The 19,242-nt window shown below is 40.9% G+C and overlaps 1 protein-coding gene across 4 annotated transcripts in view; it reads left to right on the top strand.

The window, feature by feature from the left end:
* dscama (Down syndrome cell adhesion molecule a) overlaps positions 1-19,242 on the top strand; it is a 113,671-nt gene that overhangs the window by 17,189 nt on the left and 77,240 nt on the right. For all 4 annotated transcript variants that reach the window (XM_039777637.1, XM_039777640.1, XM_039777639.1 and 1 more), the window contains exons 2-3: positions 6,899-7,216; positions 7,366-7,515. In XM_039777637.1, the coding sequence (XP_039633571.1) occupies positions 6,899-7,216; positions 7,366-7,515 (468 nt within the window). The remainder of the gene's footprint in view (positions 1-6,898; positions 7,217-7,365; positions 7,516-19,242) is intronic.

Here is a 19,242-nt window from a genome sequence, read left to right as displayed (position 1 = left end):
TTGCTCTGTTTTGCTGGAAACGGATATGATGTAGTCGCCGTCTGTACCGCATAAGCAGAAAATATTTAGGTGTGTATATATATATATATATATATATCATTTTTTAAATCGCCGCTAAAAAATCACGATACCTACATGAATTGATTTTTTTTTTCTCACCCCAAGATTTTAGACTGTGCTGTTTTTTTCAGTTGCAGGGGATTGATGAAGGTCCAGTGGATGATAAATACAGATCAGCAAAATAAGTCAGCAGTTCCTCCCTGGCTCTCTGCCTTCACATGCATGGTTTGTTTTTGCACCTGCATCCTCGTGTAAAGGTGGAGCAGGTCAGAATGTGAGCGACAGTGTCGGAGGAGCGTGAAGGAGAGATGGAGGTTAGAAGGGAATACAGACAGAGCTTGGAAAAAATGAAAGTAGAGAAGAGGAACAAGGTACAAAGAAAGTAACCATTTGAAGGAGGCTGTGTGAAACACCTGTGATGGACTTTTGACCTCTGTCGTTGCATCTCCTATGCTTTTCCTTTTCGTTACATTCTCTCACAGTCTCTCTCTCTGTTAATAGCAGCCTGCGTGTCTCTGTCGGGAGTGCTTTTCCAGCTTTCCCGCCTCCCCTCTCAAACCCCGCCCTCACTGTTTTCCTTGGCACTGCGCTGAAAAATAAATGCACTCCCACGGTATCTATCCGAACTGTTGGGATCTGGCAGGGTTTTGCCTCCATCAAAGCTTTCTAATCTTAAGGAATCAGCCACCCAGAAATGGAGGTGGAGGTGGTGGTGGGGGTCTCAATTTTTCATGACTTGGTGCAAAGCGGATTCAGACAAAAGGAGTTCATGAGGCAGCCTCTCTTCTTCGCTCAGTCACCTTTCAAACCCGCTCAGACCAGAGGCTGCATGATTGCTGTTTGTCCTGGTTTAGTGTCAACTACTGCAGCCACCATCACACTGTTAAAACGTTCTCTTCTGGTTCCACCATTCACAGTTACACTGCTTTTATTTAGAGTCAGTTAAGACTTACTTCATCGTTTTTCTTTTTGAAAGTGGGTGAATGCACTTAATTGGAAGTCTCTTTGGATAAAAGCGTCAGCTAAATGACATGTAATGTAATTCAATGCAGATGACAAAGAGCTAATATGTCACAGTATAGCTCCCTGCTAATCATAACAGATGCTGAGATTTTATGATCATCTTGATGGCAGATTTTCCTACTTAAGAAAACCACTGACAAGCTGTTACTCTGTGTGTTTACATGACTGTAAATTAACCCTTGATAAGTTCTTTATGTACCATTATGGGTAGTGAGCCATTAAACTGGACTTTTTTTTGCTTTGTCTCTCTGAATTTTGGCTTTTTCCCCACTGTTTTTCTTTGTGTATGCAGGTACATTAAAAATGTGCGTTTATCAAATGTATCATTTTGAGGAAATAAGAAAAAGTGATAAAAGTAATTAGTCTATGTGATGATTAATGCTCAGTATGGACCCACGCTTAGTAACCAACATAATTTAAAGGAACCGTCCAAGGTGATGAATGATTTATTTAAGAGTAGCCCAGTTAGTAATCTTATAGCAGCTGTCAAATTTAATTTCAGCCACGTGATGACAGAACGATAAAAGCTGAAGGTTATTAATCTGCGCGTCAACTGCAAACTGTTGTTTTGCAGATCTGACGACCATATTCTGCTTTATTATGAATCATGCACAAGTTTAAGGAGCTGATTGGACTGCATTTTACTGGAATTTGTACCTCTTACAATTTCATGTGACAAATAAAAATGATTGATTGATTTTATTGATTGAAAACAGGATATTTACACAGAAATACAACATCATACATTCACACTTAGGCCCCTATTTTAAAAATCTAAGTGCACGGCGTGAAGCGCATTGCGCAGGTGCGTTTAGGGCGTGTCCAAATCCAATTTTTGTTAGTTTAACAGCGGAAAAAAGGGTCCGTGCGCTGGCTGCATAGTTCAAAAGGGTTGTACTTAGTGTCTTCATTAATACATAGGTGTGTTTTGGGGCGTAACATGCAATAAACCAATCAGAGATCATCTCCTATTCCCTTTAAAAGACAGGCGTGTTTGGACCTTGGCGCATTGCTATTAAGATGGAGGATTTGCACCGTAATATTTTTATTTGTAATCTTTTGCATGTTTGTGTGCTGCTGCGCTTCCCTGTGTGTGTAAAAAGCATAGTATGTGCGTGCTGTGCATAAGCCTAGGCACATTTTACTAATTTGCTGTTAAAATAACAATGAAATGTTGCGCTATTGACTTTAGACCAGGTTTTTGTTGGTCAATGGCGCGATCACTTCCCGCTGCCTCAAGATAGCAATACGCCCATCTAACGATCAGTGTTTTGAGGTAATTAATGTTTAGGTTTTAGCATGGCCCAACTGGCAATCAATTAAAAAAAATCCCTATAACTGACGTGTGCCATGGCTCTACCTTTATTTTTTTTACCTCCTCTTGGATAAGAAACTACTACAGCTGCTTGTCTTTCAACACCTCCAGGCCTGGCCCTCAGAGTACTGCATGTGTGAAGTGAGTGCGGCTAGAAATGTGCGGAAACATGTGTACTCCGCGGTGTTTGTTTGTCGTAACAGGTTGAACGACCAGTGGGTGGAAGTGGCCGGTGATTTGAGCGCGCTCATTAGGAATTTATGAAGCGCTAAAACGTTCTCTGGTCTCCGGGGAGGGGGATTGGCAGCTGTCGCACACAGGCAGGCTGGCGACAGGAGGGGAGAGCCCACGTTAGACAGAGCACAGACTGTGGAGATACAGTGGAAATGCCTGAAATATTTACAGTAGTGACTGGCAGTGGCTGTTCATGGAACTTCATACTGTAGACCTACCTCTTTTTTACCCGTATCATTGTTTTTTCACTGTGGATTGATCATTTAAAAAATTAAGATGTAGATGATTTCAATAAAACAATTGTTTATCTATGACACATACTGAAGTTTTTCAGCTCGGCCACCCATCATTTGTAGTATTTCAGCTACATCAAACTCAACTCTTTCTAAATTGTGATTCCTCCAACTAGCCACATTGCTAATTTTTCATTGCAGTACCAATCTGCCATTGTCCTAGCCTAGAAATATAGACGCACCCTAGCAGCAGCAAATGTAATTTGCAGCCAGGGTGGTCTAGCAACTCTCCGTTGGCTTGCTAGCAGGAAAAACCAAACTCTGGCCGGGCAAATCATATCGTGCATAGAGTCGGTGGATGGGTGTATGGCTGCTGCTGCTGGCGAACAGCGGTCTTTGGAATCGGCTTTGGCTGCGACTCTGGAAGACTTGCAGTTAAGCTTTTCTTTGAGAAAAAACAAAGAACGGCACTGAAGTCATTCTTAAAAAAGGAAGATGTGTTCAGAGTTTTGCCGACTGGGTACGGCAAAAGTTTAATCTATCAACTAGCATTGCTCTGGTTGGTTGTAGCGCTATCCTATTGGCGTGCAGAGGGAATTTGAAATACAACCATTTATCCCGCCTCTTGGATTGAGCCCTGCCAATGGTTAGTTCCCAGACCCAACATCTTGATGTGGGTCTGGCTTGTCAGGCTACCATTGTCCTTGTATGGCCTTACAAAGACAGAACTCAGTCAGATTTAATATTTTAAACCACAATATTTTACTCACCAGCCTAATAGCTAATATATCTTAAGTGATGCCAGTGCTATAGTAGACACTGCTTTACATTTGGGCCCATGAGTATGATTGCAGTGTTTCCCATACGTAGGTTCTGCTTGGGCAAGATTGAGACCCGTCCAGGTAGATAAAAATTTTTTTCTCCCAAATCAACAATGTAATGTCAGAGCGCACACAGACCAGCGGCCTCCAGTCCCCCTCGTAAAGTCGTGCGTGACACAGCGTCAACAATTCACTTTGACACGATTCATTCAGTTCAGTGGCAGCTAGCACCTTGGCTCAGAGGCTACTAGTAGCATGCTGTGAGATTAACCGTACTAATAAACCATAGAATTGCCAGACCGCTGTGAAAGCACCCCAACGTTATTTACCAGAGTCTGGTTGTTCGACAGTCGAGCTGATCTTTATAATGCAAGTGGAACTGACATACAGTCTACTAACTCATCTACATCCTGTCTATGTTAAGGTCCTCAGATCTCAGCAATTCATTCATGAATTAGTATTGGTGATAGGACTGGTGGAAAAATCTACGAGAATAACATGCAGGTTCTTAAAAGGTAATAATATTGATATTTTGCACAGGCAATATAGTAATGGTTGTTTTACAATAATGGGGCGAGGGTTAATTGTTTACCATGGATTGTTTTTGCCTTTTTTCCTTAAAACCAATAGGTACAACACTATTGTGGTTGGATGTACTGGCACCTTTAGAGATAATGATTGATAAGCTATTAATTTAGTTAGTCGATACAGAAATGATTGATGAGTTAGTTATCTGTCCATCAGAAAGTCAAGTTATCTTTATATATAAAGCACATTTAAAACAACAGAAGTTGATTCAAAGTGCTTCCCAATAAAGGCAGATGATTTGAAATCTACCTCAATACAGATACAATAACATTACATGAATAAAAAGTACATAACAAACAATAATACAAAATATAATACAAAACAACTGACCAAAGGCAAGTAAAGAAAAGATGAAAGTGTAGAGACATTTAAGATTGTCCTGAAGACAGATACAGATATTAACTACAACAATAGTACAGAAAGAATCTTCAATAGTAATATGCTACTAACAGGGGGCCGGAGTTATCTACTACTATAACTGTTTATTTTCCCCACAACTCAAACAACAGGAAATATATTTTAAAAAAGCCCCCACCACCCCTTGGGATCCAGCCAGTTTATATATCCTGGCGTGGTGCCAGTAGTGTGGGTTGTCCATTAAAGCACAGAGTTGCATTGTCAGTTTTTATCCAGCACAGTAACTTAGTACAGGGGAAGTGCATCGCATTACATTGACTTGCTTTATTAGTTAAGATGACTTGGAAACATCCTCTGCTGCACACTGTGTAGATGAACATGACAAATTGACTGCATACCAGCTTTTAGGGTCATTTCTTTGCCAATGTCCAAATTGTAATTATGGAAACTGATTCTCAGTGAGTGTTTGACACTACAGCAACAATATAACTGTTACAATGATAGATTACCTTTTTAGATCCAAGAGGAAACCTTTTGAAGGGAACGGAAGCTACGACAGCTTTTAATTCTGATGAAAGCATAGATGCAAATTAGTTTGTCGGGAGAGAATGTATGGTCGTTTGGTTGTGAGTGTAAACAGACAAAAGAGACAAAAAACCTTGGAAACACCAAAATATCTTGTAAACATTATTGTAACATTATCACATGAAACTACTTCTTGCATACATGTACTATTTTTGTTTAGAATGATAACTTAAGCTTGAATGATAATGATATTTTCCTACATACATTTACCAAGAAATGCCTCTATTGATAGAAAATGACCCCTGGCCACTGACAACAAGACCTCACTGGCTTTCCGAGAACTCTGTTGGGTTGTGTTTGCCCTTCGAGCTTTTCGGTTGGTGCAAAAAAGGATTGTGGATGTGTATATGTGTGTGTGTTTACCTAGATTGACTGCTTTAGCCTGGCGGATGGGTGTTGTATTTAACACTTTAAAGTTAAATCCTTTAAATATGGATTAGTTAATATTAAGCATTGGACCCTCCGCACAGCACTTTTTTTTAAAGGAAAATGTGTCACTTCTTAAGCTGGTTTGCCTGTTACTCCCTTTTTTCCTTACAATATAGCATTTGTACTATTTAACTATTTTTTATGCTCACGCCACATGAAACATTACATCACTTCCAGCAAACTTCAAAGAGAACAATGAGGGCAGAACAGCAACACTGATCTGTTTTAATCGAATATTCTCCAGTCCAGCGCCGTTAAAGACACAAAAACACCGGACCCGTTAGCTCTTACTTTACCACCATTTACTACCGAGTCTTTTTGTAACCGTTAGTCTACCGACAACATTATGTTCACTTTACCTGTTCAACTGACTTTAGTCAGTTTAGATAAAACACTCGACTGTCCTGCTGTTACAGACATGAACTAACCCCAGACAGTTGCCTCGTTCATTGACTTATGGCGGTGCGCTGCAAAATGAATCGGCCTATAGGGGAAACACAATGAACTGGCTGGGGTTCCCGTTGGTGTGCAACTATAGTGGAAACACCGGTGTTCTGTAGGGCTGATAAGTCTGCAGATCATATGGTTACTTGATTAATCGATTAGCTTATTAACAGTCAAAATATAGTTTAAAAAATACTCTCACAACTTCCCAAAACCCAATCTGCCACTGTCAAATTACATTTTTTGTTTAACCAAAAGTCCAAAACCCCAAAATATTCAGTTTACAATTATTTAAAAACAGAAAAATCGTGTCATGTAAGAAGCTGGAACCAGAGAGCGTTTTTTTCACAAAAAAGGTACATTTTCTGTGAATGGAGTTGATGAATCGTTTGAGCTCTAGTGTTCACAGATGTGCATGTCTTAGAGGAAGGGTGTGGCTACAGACATGCATGAGGTCTGGCGCTCTGCTAGCTCTTTTATTTCACATCCATAGCTGCTCTCCCAGAGCTTTGCTGCAATGTCTTTTCAGAGACAACAAGAGACACACTCCTGCAACATCCCTCTACTGCAGTGAAACACAATGGTCACACACTCGGCCTAAATACTAAATAGAAAAACAACGATGCAGGATAGCACAATTGTGTCAGATATGATAGTTATTCTTGTATGTGGTGGCATTTAACAATAGCGGGTAGAGATTGCCAGTTTAATTATTTAAAAACCTCTGCCAATGGAATGTAAAAGTTTTGATAGGAAGTAAAAAAGTTTGTCTAACATTTCTGTTTTTATTCTCATTTCTCTCCATGCAGTTTTCTGTGAAGATCTACGTTCCAGCTTATATTTTGTCAATGCATCTGTGCAAGAGGTAGTGTTTGCCAGCACCACAGGGACATCGGTGCCCTGTTCCGCCGCAGGCGTGCCCCCTATCTCACTGCGCTGGTACCTGGCCACCAGCGAGGAGATCTATGATGTGCCAGGGATCCGCCATGTGCACCCCAATGGCACCCTTCAGATCTTCCACATCCCCCCTTCCAGCTTCAGCAAGCTCATCCACGACAACACCTACTATTGCACAGCGGAGAACCCCTCAGGGAGAATCAGGAGCCAAGATGTCCACATTAAGGCCGGTTAGTTTCTCTGCACATGAATGTCTACACTTTGTTGCTTTGTTGCAGTCTAAACAGTCATGGTCCATTATGAGAAGCAGCTTATGTCTTAGTTCAGTATTAGCAGTTTTCCGTCTGATACAGAACACCTCTCTGTCCCTTCCTCCCAGTCCTACGAGAGCCCTACACTGTCCGGGTGGAGGACCAGAAAGCCATGAGAGGCAATGTGGCGGTCTTCAAGTGCATTATCCCTGCCTCAGTGGAGGCCTACATCACTGTTGTTTCCTGGGAGAAAGACACAATGTCAATCAACGCTGAAAGTAAGTCACGGCATCTTCCTTTACTACAGTAACTACTGCGAAAAGTTAAAAGTCAGCATCAACAATTATGGTTAAAAATTTGGCATCAGTGTTAAGTCGCTGATGAGGATCTTGTTGGCCTCTGTGCTGAGTTGTGATGAGCCTTGTGACAGCAGAGGTGTGTGTGGGCTGAGCTAACTGTACGGATCTTCTGGCATGAACCTACACAAAGGCCTTGCTAGTACCAGCTAGCCAGTTCAATGTGCGTGTGTGTGTATCCTTGTCTGTCTGACCCAATGACAGTGAGGTCCCGCTCCCTTTTCTTCTGCCCGGTCTTCCACGAGAGCGCAGGCTGCCCAGCCATGTCACTTAGTCTCAGTGTATTGACCCATTTCTCTGGTTGATAGGAAGCACTGCAGCACTCCGATCATTCAAATCACTTAAATGGAACGCTCGCCTGCGTGATTGTTTCCCAGCCCTGGGGGGCAAATTCACTTTATGTGGGACATTTAGCAAACTCAATAGACAAGAGCTAATGTCATTTTACTTTTGGATGGAGGGCAAATGCTGGCTAGCGACTCTTTTTTTTGTTGTTGACGTTTCACATTTGTCCGCTGAGGCGAAATCGGCCATGTTGAAATCTATAGCAATCTCTTAATTGTCCATAAATGGATTTGCCGCAAGCGTGTTTTCAGATATGGGTACCTACAAGGATGGAATTTATACTGTAGGGTTTCTCATTTTGAATACGTTTGTATGTTTGGACTTTTTGAACTTATAACTGCATTGTTAAATAGTTTTACAGTATGGCTGCAGCGTTTAACTGAGTATTTTCGAATGCTGGATCTTTAAGGGGGAAAAAAGGTTTCTGCACTGTCAAAACAAAGTGTTTATCTTGAGCCGTAAAAAATCGTCACATCTGTAGCCATCAGCCATGTAAACGCTGTCAGAAAAATCATCCAGCCACCAATCCACTGCTCTTCACCATGCTAAATAATGGATGACGGAAGCCTATGAATGCACGAGCAAATGGTCTTTATTCACGTCTCAGTGCACGCATCCTACTGACGCACCGTCCACTCCCCTTATCCTCTACTACACACATTTTAAGTGCACTATGTGTGTCCATGTCTGTGAGTCTATATGCACAGTAACTGACAGCTCACTGCAAGATGGCTTAACCCCGCATCTCGATGACCGAGCTTCGAAATTTAAATTTTTAATGAATAAAAATAATATCAACACTCAAACAAAAATATGTGAAATATAGCTTTTCTGTCTTTGCCATGAATAATTGAGCTGTTTTTTAGTTGGGGAAGGTGAAGCATGATGTGCAGCAGCTGTCAGACAGGCCCTCTGTAAGTCTCACTGGACGCAGACCTTTTTGAGTTGTTGCAGGTTAGATTAACAAAGAACCACTTAAAGAGCCCTGGTGTCCATTAGAAAAAAAATGGAAAATTATGATGAAAAATGCATTCAGTCAGGACATCCAATAAAAGTAACAGTGTAGTACAGCTGTCTTGCATAGTGGTTTTTATCATGGTCTGGGGTTTTAACAGAACCACTGTTGAAAATATCCAGTCCATGCTCTAATATTGACTCAAACGTGTTTTACCAGCTGAACCAAAAGATAACATCTGCTAATGAGGCAGCACATTTTCATTTGTCTTATGTATTTCCCCTTATATCTGTAATCAAGAAACTTTTTAACAAGTTGATTTGCTTTAGGAACAAGTTTAATTAAGTCACTGAACTGGACACATTTTTCTAATTACAGTACCAAACTAAACCATTTGTTAATAAAGATGGATATACTGTAGTTTTGTATTCTATTCTGTGCAGCAACATAACTAAATGTGTCGAAGCCAGGATAAGGGTAATCTCTTGTTAGCCACGAATGTACAGCTATAATCTAGATTCTAGGACTTATAAATCACTTTGTCCAAATAAATTACCAAGTATACAATGACCAGTCTGTCTTAGCTGCCTGTGGCTAACTATGGAAGCAGTTGTGTGTCATTTGCTACTAGCATCTGTATTCAAGGCAATTCAATGAATATCAAGACAAGTTGGGCCAATGCACAATTTTAAAAGCTGCAAACTGTCCTGACTAAGAGGATTTTGGTTATTGTTTAGAGAGAGCAGCCAATCAGGACCAAGTCTGATTATGATGGGTTTACTGGTTCACTATGGTTTATGGACACAATAGAAGGAAGTATGTCATTGTATAATAAGGCTTAAAGAAGGCCCCTCGTCAGGAGGGAGGAAAATGGCAAAGTTCCAACTTGTTGTCTATGGTTGGCGCCACCTATGCATACTTTATACTTACTTTACTGACAATATAATATCTCTGTTGGCATGATATAAACGTGTTGTAATAATTTGACTATTTCTACCATTGTTGGTGTAAACATGGTGCGTGTGGCTTATCAAAAGCCCAGACCACAAGCACCAGTAACACATCAGTTTCCCAACATTAATGTTGCATCCTGTTTGACCAGCAGAGATGATCAGAAACAGTGATCAGAATTCAGGGCCCAGAAGAGAATTTAAGGGATCAGTGAGGAAACAGGCAGTGAGATGGGTTGTTTCCTGTCTATTTCCCAACATTATGAAACTTGATGTAGTATTTTGAAACGTGTGAGATAGCTTTATTTAGCTTTTATCTGTGGACATCTTGTTTTTGATTATATTCCCGATCTGCTGAGGTAGTGCAGTTAAAAGCTCAGACTGATTTACCTTTATGGTGTGCTCATGTGGTTGTGGCAAACTCTGACACCCAAAACGTCACAGCAGGCGGATGAGCAGGGGATTTGTTGTGGGACAATCAAACCTGTCAGTCATACAATAAGTAAATGAGGACGTATGGAAACACATAATGTACATGTGAACAGCTGTTTTTTTTTTCCTTCTTGTTTAAGGCCGTAAAGGAAAACCAATTGGCAGGAATGAATTTGAGATGAGAGTTATATAGGCTAGAAAATAAATTGGCAGAATTGTGTTGATTCGTAACACTGGCTTTATGTTAAACTGGTGCTTAGAAACTGTGTCCTGTACGGTATGTGTGGAATTCGCCAGAGCTGTTTTGAAATGGCTGGTGTTGGTAATGGTGGAAACAAGTGGAGGAAGACAGTGTGTGTGTGTGTGTGTGTGTGTGTGTGTGTGTGTGTGGGTGTGTGTGTGTGTGTGTGTGTCTGTGTGAAGGGTCCTGTTGTCGGATGGATGTCCTAAATTACAAATGGCTGGCATGCCTTTAAAATAACTACATGTATAGTAGTATTTAGTAGTATAGTAGCACTGTCTGCAATTAAAAAAGATAAGAAAGCTTTATCGTTTCCATATCTCAGCAGGAAGACATTTAAAAATCACCTCAATCTAAAACCTTGTAGTTTAGTTGTGGACCATGCCTGGTGAAATTGTGTGTACTTCCTGTAGGGTTGCTTTCTGGGATGCGTTGTGATGGCCTGTGGCTGGCTGCGGCTGTGTTGCTGTGCAGGGCCGTTCCCCAGGTGCAGCCTGCGCTGCAGTCACTGAGGAGGCCTTGTAGTCATTTGCCTTGGCCCTGATGCTGCCTGCTCTGCATTCAGCACCAGTAGGGCTTAGAGGGAGCCGACCCCCCAGCACTACTGCAGAGACGCACACACACGCACACACATGCACACACACAGGCTTCTTTTCATTCAGCACACGAGCTGAGCACAAGGGCCGTCGGCCATCACACAGATTCTCTTTGCTCTGCTCAGTCCTCCTTCATCCCTCCGCTGTTTCAAGCTTGTCTTTTTTTTTCTGCTCATGCTTTGCCCTGTGTTTCTATCACTATCTCATACACACACATACAAACTGTACATGGGTGAACACGCCTTTAACATCTACTTAGTTCTTCCTCGTGAACTCTGAGTGATTATAGGTTACCCAGTTAATATCTTATATTAGCCATCCCCAGTGCTGCTGGGTGTAGAGGCTTGTTTAAGGGTTTTTGCAGATTGCTCGAACACTTTCAGTGTAGCGATTTGCTGAGCCAGCTCGCACATTTTCACAGTTTCTTTCATGTTTGTTGACATTTGGGATGTGTGTTGCAGTTATTTCTGCAGCCAGTCTCGATGCCCGCGGCCATTGCCGAGAGGGAGAAGAGCCAGCCACACTATGTCGGTTTAATTGGCTGTGTATAATGGGCCCTTGAAGTAAATATCAAGAGTTCCTATCGAACAGCTGCTGGACGTTATCATGTGTTTCCACAGTGCCCACAGTTTCTCCTCCATTCTTTCTCCTCTGTTACAAAGCCTGGGCTGCTGCGGAGCCATGCAGATGTCTGTGAATTTGGGGTTGCACAGTTGATGGACGCACAGCTAAGCTGACCTGTGTATTTTCAACTCTTCCTTGTCACGATGGATGCTTTCAGTCAACCCTGAGATGTACTGAGGCAGAAGTGTTTGGCCACACTGTGTTAAATGTTGAGTGTACATAAATATTGAATTCATTTCGACATGTAATAGCAGCACAAATGAAAATAAAAGGGAGGTTATGTATTTACATTTAAATGCTTTGCTTTCCTGCATTAAAGCTAAAGTGTATTTTTAGATGTATAGTGACTTTCCACTTTCACTGTTGCCCTACTGTAAACATTTGTCTAGAGGGTAGAGAGGGAGGTAATCATTTGCTACAGTATGTACTGTGTGTTGTAGCCAGAGGTAGTGTGGTATAATGAATGTCTTTTGTTGGGAGCAGCCTCGCACTTCGCTTGCTGTCGGTTTTGCCCTTTTCTTAGCATGCTATGTAGGAAGCGCAGCTATTGGCGCAGCACAACCTTGAGCTGCGGGCTGGGGTGGGTGGGGAATGGTTTTACTGGTCTCTCTGTGGTGGAGATGTGGAGGGAGAAGGAGGGGAGGTAAGGAGGGGGAGAGAAGAGAGAGGATTACTAACTCTCTCTCTCTCTCTCTCTCTCTCTCTTTTTCCTTTCCTCTCTCTCCATCCCTGCCTCGCTCTGTCGACAGGCAGGGTTGGGACTCTAACGTGTGACAGGCTGGATGTAGAGTCTTTTTTGTTTTCCAGCATTTGCCATTCTGTCTGCCCATGATTGGCTGAACTATTGTTATTCACACAGAAAAATGGGTCAGGTGGCCTGTGGAGAATGAGAGTGTTTGTGTGGACGGATAGACGGACAGCACAAATACACACACACAAACACACATGCATACCTACACATGGATCCCACACAGAGCAGGATTATACTAGATAAAGATAGATAAATAACATACACATGGAAATAAATCCAGGTTATGTGGCAAAGCGTCGCTCATGTTGGATTCACTGTGTCCTCTCACAAGCTGCACGCTGGTTCTCTCCTCACACCCAGCGGCAGGGGCTTAGCGAGATAAATAAAGGGTTGCACTGAAGGAAAAAAAAACTGGGAAGAAAATCAATACCTGTGTGCATGAATCTGGCTGCAGCTGCCACAAAGCATTATGGGAACATGACGGTACATACACTTTGGCTTGGCAGGTTGCAGGCAGCATGATAAGCTACAGGGTAAAATAGCCTCATTAAAACAATATAAAATGATGTTACTTAAAAGATGAGATATGCATCAATCAGTGCATAGATAGATATACGTATTTATTTGCTACAGCTATTTTTTTGTAAACCATTTTTGTAAGAATGACCACTAGCAGCAGCTGCAATAATGGGTTATGGATATGAATTCTAATGCTTGATAGAATAAAACTGTCTTAATAAAAATACAAAAATAATTGTTACTACTAAAAATAAGTTACAAATTGATTAAACAAGATTATTATTAGTAGTAGTAGTAGTAGTATTATATTTAACAAGATTAAATAAGATACTGTATTGTAATATTACTACAGCTAGTGTACATGTGTGAATTTGAGTGGGTAAATTATGTAATAATTGTAACTGTCCACCCTTCCACAAATAAAATATGAGCAAGCAGAGCATAAGTAATGATTATTTTTCTTCAATTACCCCCAACAGCTGTAGTCATTTCAGAACCGTCTAATAAGTCATGGTTGGACTGCTATCAGGCTAATATGATTGTGTCAGACCTTACACTGCAGTGAAGCAATGTTATGCATGCTTAGTTGCAACATCACAGGTAGAACACGTGCCTGTATATATGATTTTGCAGTGAGAATCACAAGAAATGTGTCCGGCAACACTGTAAAACATCAGCGTTAGATTATTCTCTGTGCGGTGTGCTCACTACATCTCTCTCCGCACAGTCTGCTTCTCCAGTCTTAGCCTGAGACTGACAGAGATACTAATTAAATTGGCTGATGCCCTTTCTGTCGCTTTACTGCACTGCAATGATCACACCCCCACCTCCGTACTGTGCTGTTTGCTCACCAATAACCCCCATATGTTCTTTATTAAACTCTCAGGGCTGGGAACAATTAGGGTGTGAGCTGGCGGTGGTGGTGGTGGGTGTGTGTGTGTGTGTGTGTGTGTGTGTGTGTGTGTGTGTGTGTGTGTGTGTGTGTAGGTGCGTTGTTATATTATATATATATATATATATATATATATATATATATATATATATATATATATATATATATATATATGAGCACAGGCAGGAGGAGGGTCGGGGGAGAGATACTAAACACTGCTTAATCTTTTATAAACAGTGAGGTCTCCTTTGTGCCGCTGCAGTTTGGCACATCTTCTCCAGGCTGCTCAGTGCTGCGCTGGGCTAGCTCATGGCTGCTTCCTCCGCGGCTCCCAGACCTGGATGGAAGCCAGGTCATGCGTGGCTCCCTGCCAAGTTACAGATTAGCTATAAGTGCAACATGAGCTAATCGTGGAAGGAGCCACCAATTAATTGGCACTTAGACATTCTGTGGACTGTATGGATTTGGGGCTGGATGTTATCGGTTGATCAAAGTGATTGGCATTGATGTCACTGGTTAGACATATTCATGTGTCAAATATTGGAGAGAATTTTTTGGGGGGGATTTGATGTTGCATGTATGATAAGGCGTTGATGCTCCAGCTGTATGTAAAGCACAAGCCTGAATGCTGGACATTAGATTGCTCAGAGTGGGCTGAGGCAGGTTGTATGTGTTTATGGAGGGATATTAGTAGAGCTGCAAAGATGAATTGATGAGATGTCAACTATTACATCATTGTCAACTATTTTGATAATCGATTAACTGGTTTAAATAATTTGTTTACGAAAAACAAGTAACAATTTTCTGATTCCAGCTTCTTAAATGTGAGTATGTTCTAGATTCTTCACTACTGTGACAGTAAACTGAGGACGTCATCTTGGGCTTTGGAAAACACTGATCAACATTTTTCACCATTTTCTGACATTCTATAGACCAAACAATTAATCGATTAATGGAGAAAATAACCGACTATTAATAACCGATTAATCGACAATGAAAACAATCGTTAGTTGCAGCCCTAGATATTAGTCCATAGAGAACACTTTCTGTCTGGGTGGGAGGAAGCAACATGACATGGATGATGCATTCAGGCCTAAATATCTTTGGAATGCAAGGTGACATAATGCAAGTTGCAGTTTTGGTGCAGAGACAATGATCTTTACCCACTTCACGGCAAATTATGGCAGACATAGATGACAGGACCTCAAGTACAGAACACAGATAGTAATTCAAACATTTTGCTGTCATTATTGGCCAGTGATTTTCAGGCATTTGACCAATCCTCTTTTGTATGTGAGATCACTGGAGCCAACCCAGATTAAAGAAATCAGAAATCTGACTCAGCCGGTGGATGTGGCGGACAGCTAGATGAGCGTCAGTCACAGCGCTGTAGAAACACCTGTGTTGCTACCTGCTGAGCGCTACGTGATTGCTCTCTTTTAGCAATAAAAAAAGAAAGGTGATTCCCCCTCCCCTCCCTCCCCCCCCCCCCACACCCACCTCTCCATCTCATCCATGTTCAACCCTGCTGCACTTTGACGTCAGAGAACATTTTGACAAAAACAAAATGATTTGCAGGGAAGACCTTTGACTGGCGACAAATGCTGCTTGAAATCTCAGCATCTTTGCAGGAACCTGCAGGGAGGCGGATGTGCATATAAACGTGTGTGTGTGGTAGAGACACAGAAAGGAAGAGAAGAAGGGTGTATTGGTGTGTGTATGTGTGTGTGTGTGTGTGTGTTTGTGTGTAGGAGGAGGGAAAGGAGGGGTTTGACTGTGAATGGTTGCTCTTATCGCGTGCATGCAGCTGCTGCAGTGTCTTTGAGAGACAGAGGGGCTGTCCATGCATGCCACTCACTCTGCCTATTCACAGCCTCCCTCTCTCTCTCTCCCCCTCTCTTTCTCTCTCTCTCTCTCCATCTCTCTCCCTCTCTCCCTCTCTCTCTCTCTCTCTTTCTATCCCAGTCTGTGCTGCATTTTACAGCAAGGAAGTGAGCAAAAGAAAGAGGGGAAAACACCATGACTTGAGCTTTAATGCAGACTCATGACATGCAGGCCTCAATTTAAACCAAAAGCCCTCATTAAACCCCCAAAGAAAAAAAAAAAAAATGTGATTGTGTGTGCCAGGGGAACGCCGGTGCCTCCCTTTGTTGACACGGACATTTTACCATTTCAATAAATCACGGCTGTTTACGTTGGAAAGCTCAGCAGGATATTTTTCTTTCAGTTTGACTTGAATCAGATTGTTTTCTCTGCACAAAATCACCTTAGTTGTAAGATAGTAGGCTCGATAAAAGAATGTATTGCATAAGAATTTAGATATAAGCAACTAGGAGCAGAATTTGCAAGGAGGCACCAACCTTAGCCTTGTCCCACAAGTCATTCAGAAGATAACAGCCATGAAGATTCCTCCCCCTGCCACGGTGATGCTAATCAAAACCACAAATAATGAAGTGAATTAATTCAGTGGTGCGAGGTGTAAAGGTGACCTGTGGAGAGGTATTTCCAAGACGAGTCGCCATTGGGAAATCACCTTGATAGATGGACATCTCAGGCAGCCAGGGAAGTGACATCCCCAAAGCAATGCATGTTGCAAGCGTTGCCTGTCTTTGCCCAGGTGCCCTGTCATGTATCGCTGCACTCCTGCAGCAGTATCTTTGGAGCTGTGATGTGTAACCTTGACTGTGAAAAAAAAAAAGAGTGGAGGAGCAGATGGTGAGAAGGGATGATTAAGAATCAGCAGGTCTGGGAAGCCTAGAGACAAGACAGGCCATTCATGTGTTTATTAAAGGTGATTCAAAGGAAGATATAGGATCTAAGATATTCCTCATCTTTTTTTTTTTTTTTTATCTTTTTGTTATCTAAGGTTTTTTCCACCATTATGGTATTCATTTATCAACTAAACTGATTGAACTTACAGACAGTAGATGCTTTGTTTATTACGTTCATTTAGTTATTTAGTTATTGTGAATTAAAAGATATATCATAATTACACACACAATAAAGATTTTTTTGAATTTACTATCTGAATACAAGTTTCGATATTTTTGAGAAATGTTTTGTAAAAAATATGAAAAGCAAATGTGCTACATGTTCAAGGCCAAAAAGGAAATTGCAAAGCTCCACTTTTTTTTTTTTTTTTTTTTTCTAAAATGTAGGATTCATCTGACTTATTAAAGTAAAATATTGTAATATTTTAGGAATGTATTAAATCATAAAATCTTTATGTTTCTGTTAATACAATTAAAAACTAAAACAGGTAGATTTAGGTTTATGCTAGTGCTACATATTGTGATAATAACCAAGACGTTCCTGTTATTTAAATGCCAGATTTAAAAAATAATAATTATGCAATATTTCGTTCAAGATATATTTATATGTTTGAACTGAATGGCTGGAAAGAATTTAGTTCTACATGCAAACTCCTGGTATTAAATAAATCATTAAAAGAAAAGGTTCTATTGGCCTTGCCAACCAACTCTTTACATTATTTTGTCTAATGTGAGGAAACGGAATTTTTTGGAAATGCTTGGATAATCCTTTAGTTCCACTCTGCAACAATAGAGAGAGATACAATACCGAGGGAGTCTGTGTAAAAATTATTCAGAGGACAAAGAAATTAAACAGATAAGTGAACGCATGAAGGGTCCTTTGCATAATCTGAGTTACAGTAATCCATAATGCAGAATACAGAGTAAACTGTCTTAAAATAGCTCTGACTGCCTTCTGAAAGCTACAGTAAGGAAACATGTTTAATAATGTTCGGTGCTACTGCTCTTTTTGCAGCCGTCAGAAATAATATTACTATTAGATTAGATTAGATTAGATAAAATTGTATTGTCATTGTGCAGAGTACAAGTACAAAGACAACGAAATGCAGTTTGCGTCCAACCAGAAGTGCAAAAAAGCAGAAAAGTGCAATGTGATATTCCAGTATAGACAGGTGGTGCATAGGCAGGACAAGAAATATACTGCATTGTTATAAGAGCAGCATAAATATGGCTTATGTAATATGAACAATGTATGACATGTATTACATATGTATTATAGGTTTAGTTTTAACATAGCACTTTCCCAAATTGTGCAGATTTAAAATGCAACTAAAATCAAATAAACATATGAAATTCATGTAAAAAGACAAATGTTTGTGTGTGTGTGTGTGTGTGTGTGTGTGTGTGTGTGTGTGTGTGTGTGTGGTTTGTTGGACGAGCAGTGATGAACCCCAAATAGATTTTTCCCTTGCACACAGTAAATAGTCATGTTGTTGCTGAGGGCCTGAGTTGACGCTGTCAGCTCCGCCTGATTGGCTGGAGCTTGCTATGACTCGTCGTGCGTTTGGCCAATACGGTTTGCTCGGGTTCAGCTCCTATTTTTTCCTTCTCCCCCCACCCTAAATAAATTGCCTGGAGAAATTGAACAAAAAATTAGAGAAAGGGAGAGAGCCTTTCATCTAATTGAGCAGCTCATATTGGCTGTGGTGGGAAGATAAGCTCCTCTCTCTCTCAGCAGCTATTAAGCTCACTGTATGTTAGCCAGTTTCTGCTGCTTTTCACTTTGACTTGATTTTTCTAAGCTGTCACCTCTGTGCTCTCAGTGTTAGTGAGGTGTAGGTTTCTTCAATGTGTAGCTAACAGCTCTGTGTGTGTGTGTGTGTGTGTGTGTGTGTTTCCCTGGTCTCCATTTTGCAGTGCTGTGCATGTGTGCAGGTACAGCAGCTTGTCAGACACATCTGGGACACACAACGATCGACACACACACACACACACACACGCACGCACGCACGCACGCACACACACACACACAAACATTTTCCTCAGTTCATCAGCTTTGTTTACACATTTTTTCCCCCTCCTACACTTGTGAGCACAGATATATCGTTTTCCATCGGGCAGAAACCGCATATCTCCATATTTCCTCATTAGAACTATTTTCTTCATAAATCAATGCTATTGGTCAACCTTTATGTGTGTCTGTGGGTTTTACAATTATTTAATAAGTGACGAGGATATTTCATCTGACTTCGTCTGAGGTAAATGGTTCAATAAAATGTTTTTGAAATTAGCCTTCTTTCATTTCCTACAAAAAACTACGATTTGCAACCATGAAATAAAAAAATCTAGATATATAATCTTTAATTCTTCCTTTTCTTAAAAAAGAAATGAATAATTGGATGAGACTGTGAAAAGTAGTGTGTAATTACACACTTGCACTTACTAACAAATGTAAGGATACATTTTCAAAATGTGTGTGTTGTCTTCGGCATGCGTGAGCGGCCGACATTCAGTAAGTGTGTCAGGCATCAATTAATGTGTCCCAACATATGTTCTAATTGACATTGAGGATA

Source organism: Perca fluviatilis, chromosome 16 (genome assembly GCF_010015445.1).
Source record: "Perca fluviatilis chromosome 16, GENO_Pfluv_1.0, whole genome shotgun sequence".
NCBI classification, from domain to species: Eukaryota; Metazoa; Chordata; class Actinopteri; order Perciformes; family Percidae; genus Perca; species Perca fluviatilis.
This window is presented reverse-complemented; position numbering and strand designations above follow the sequence as displayed.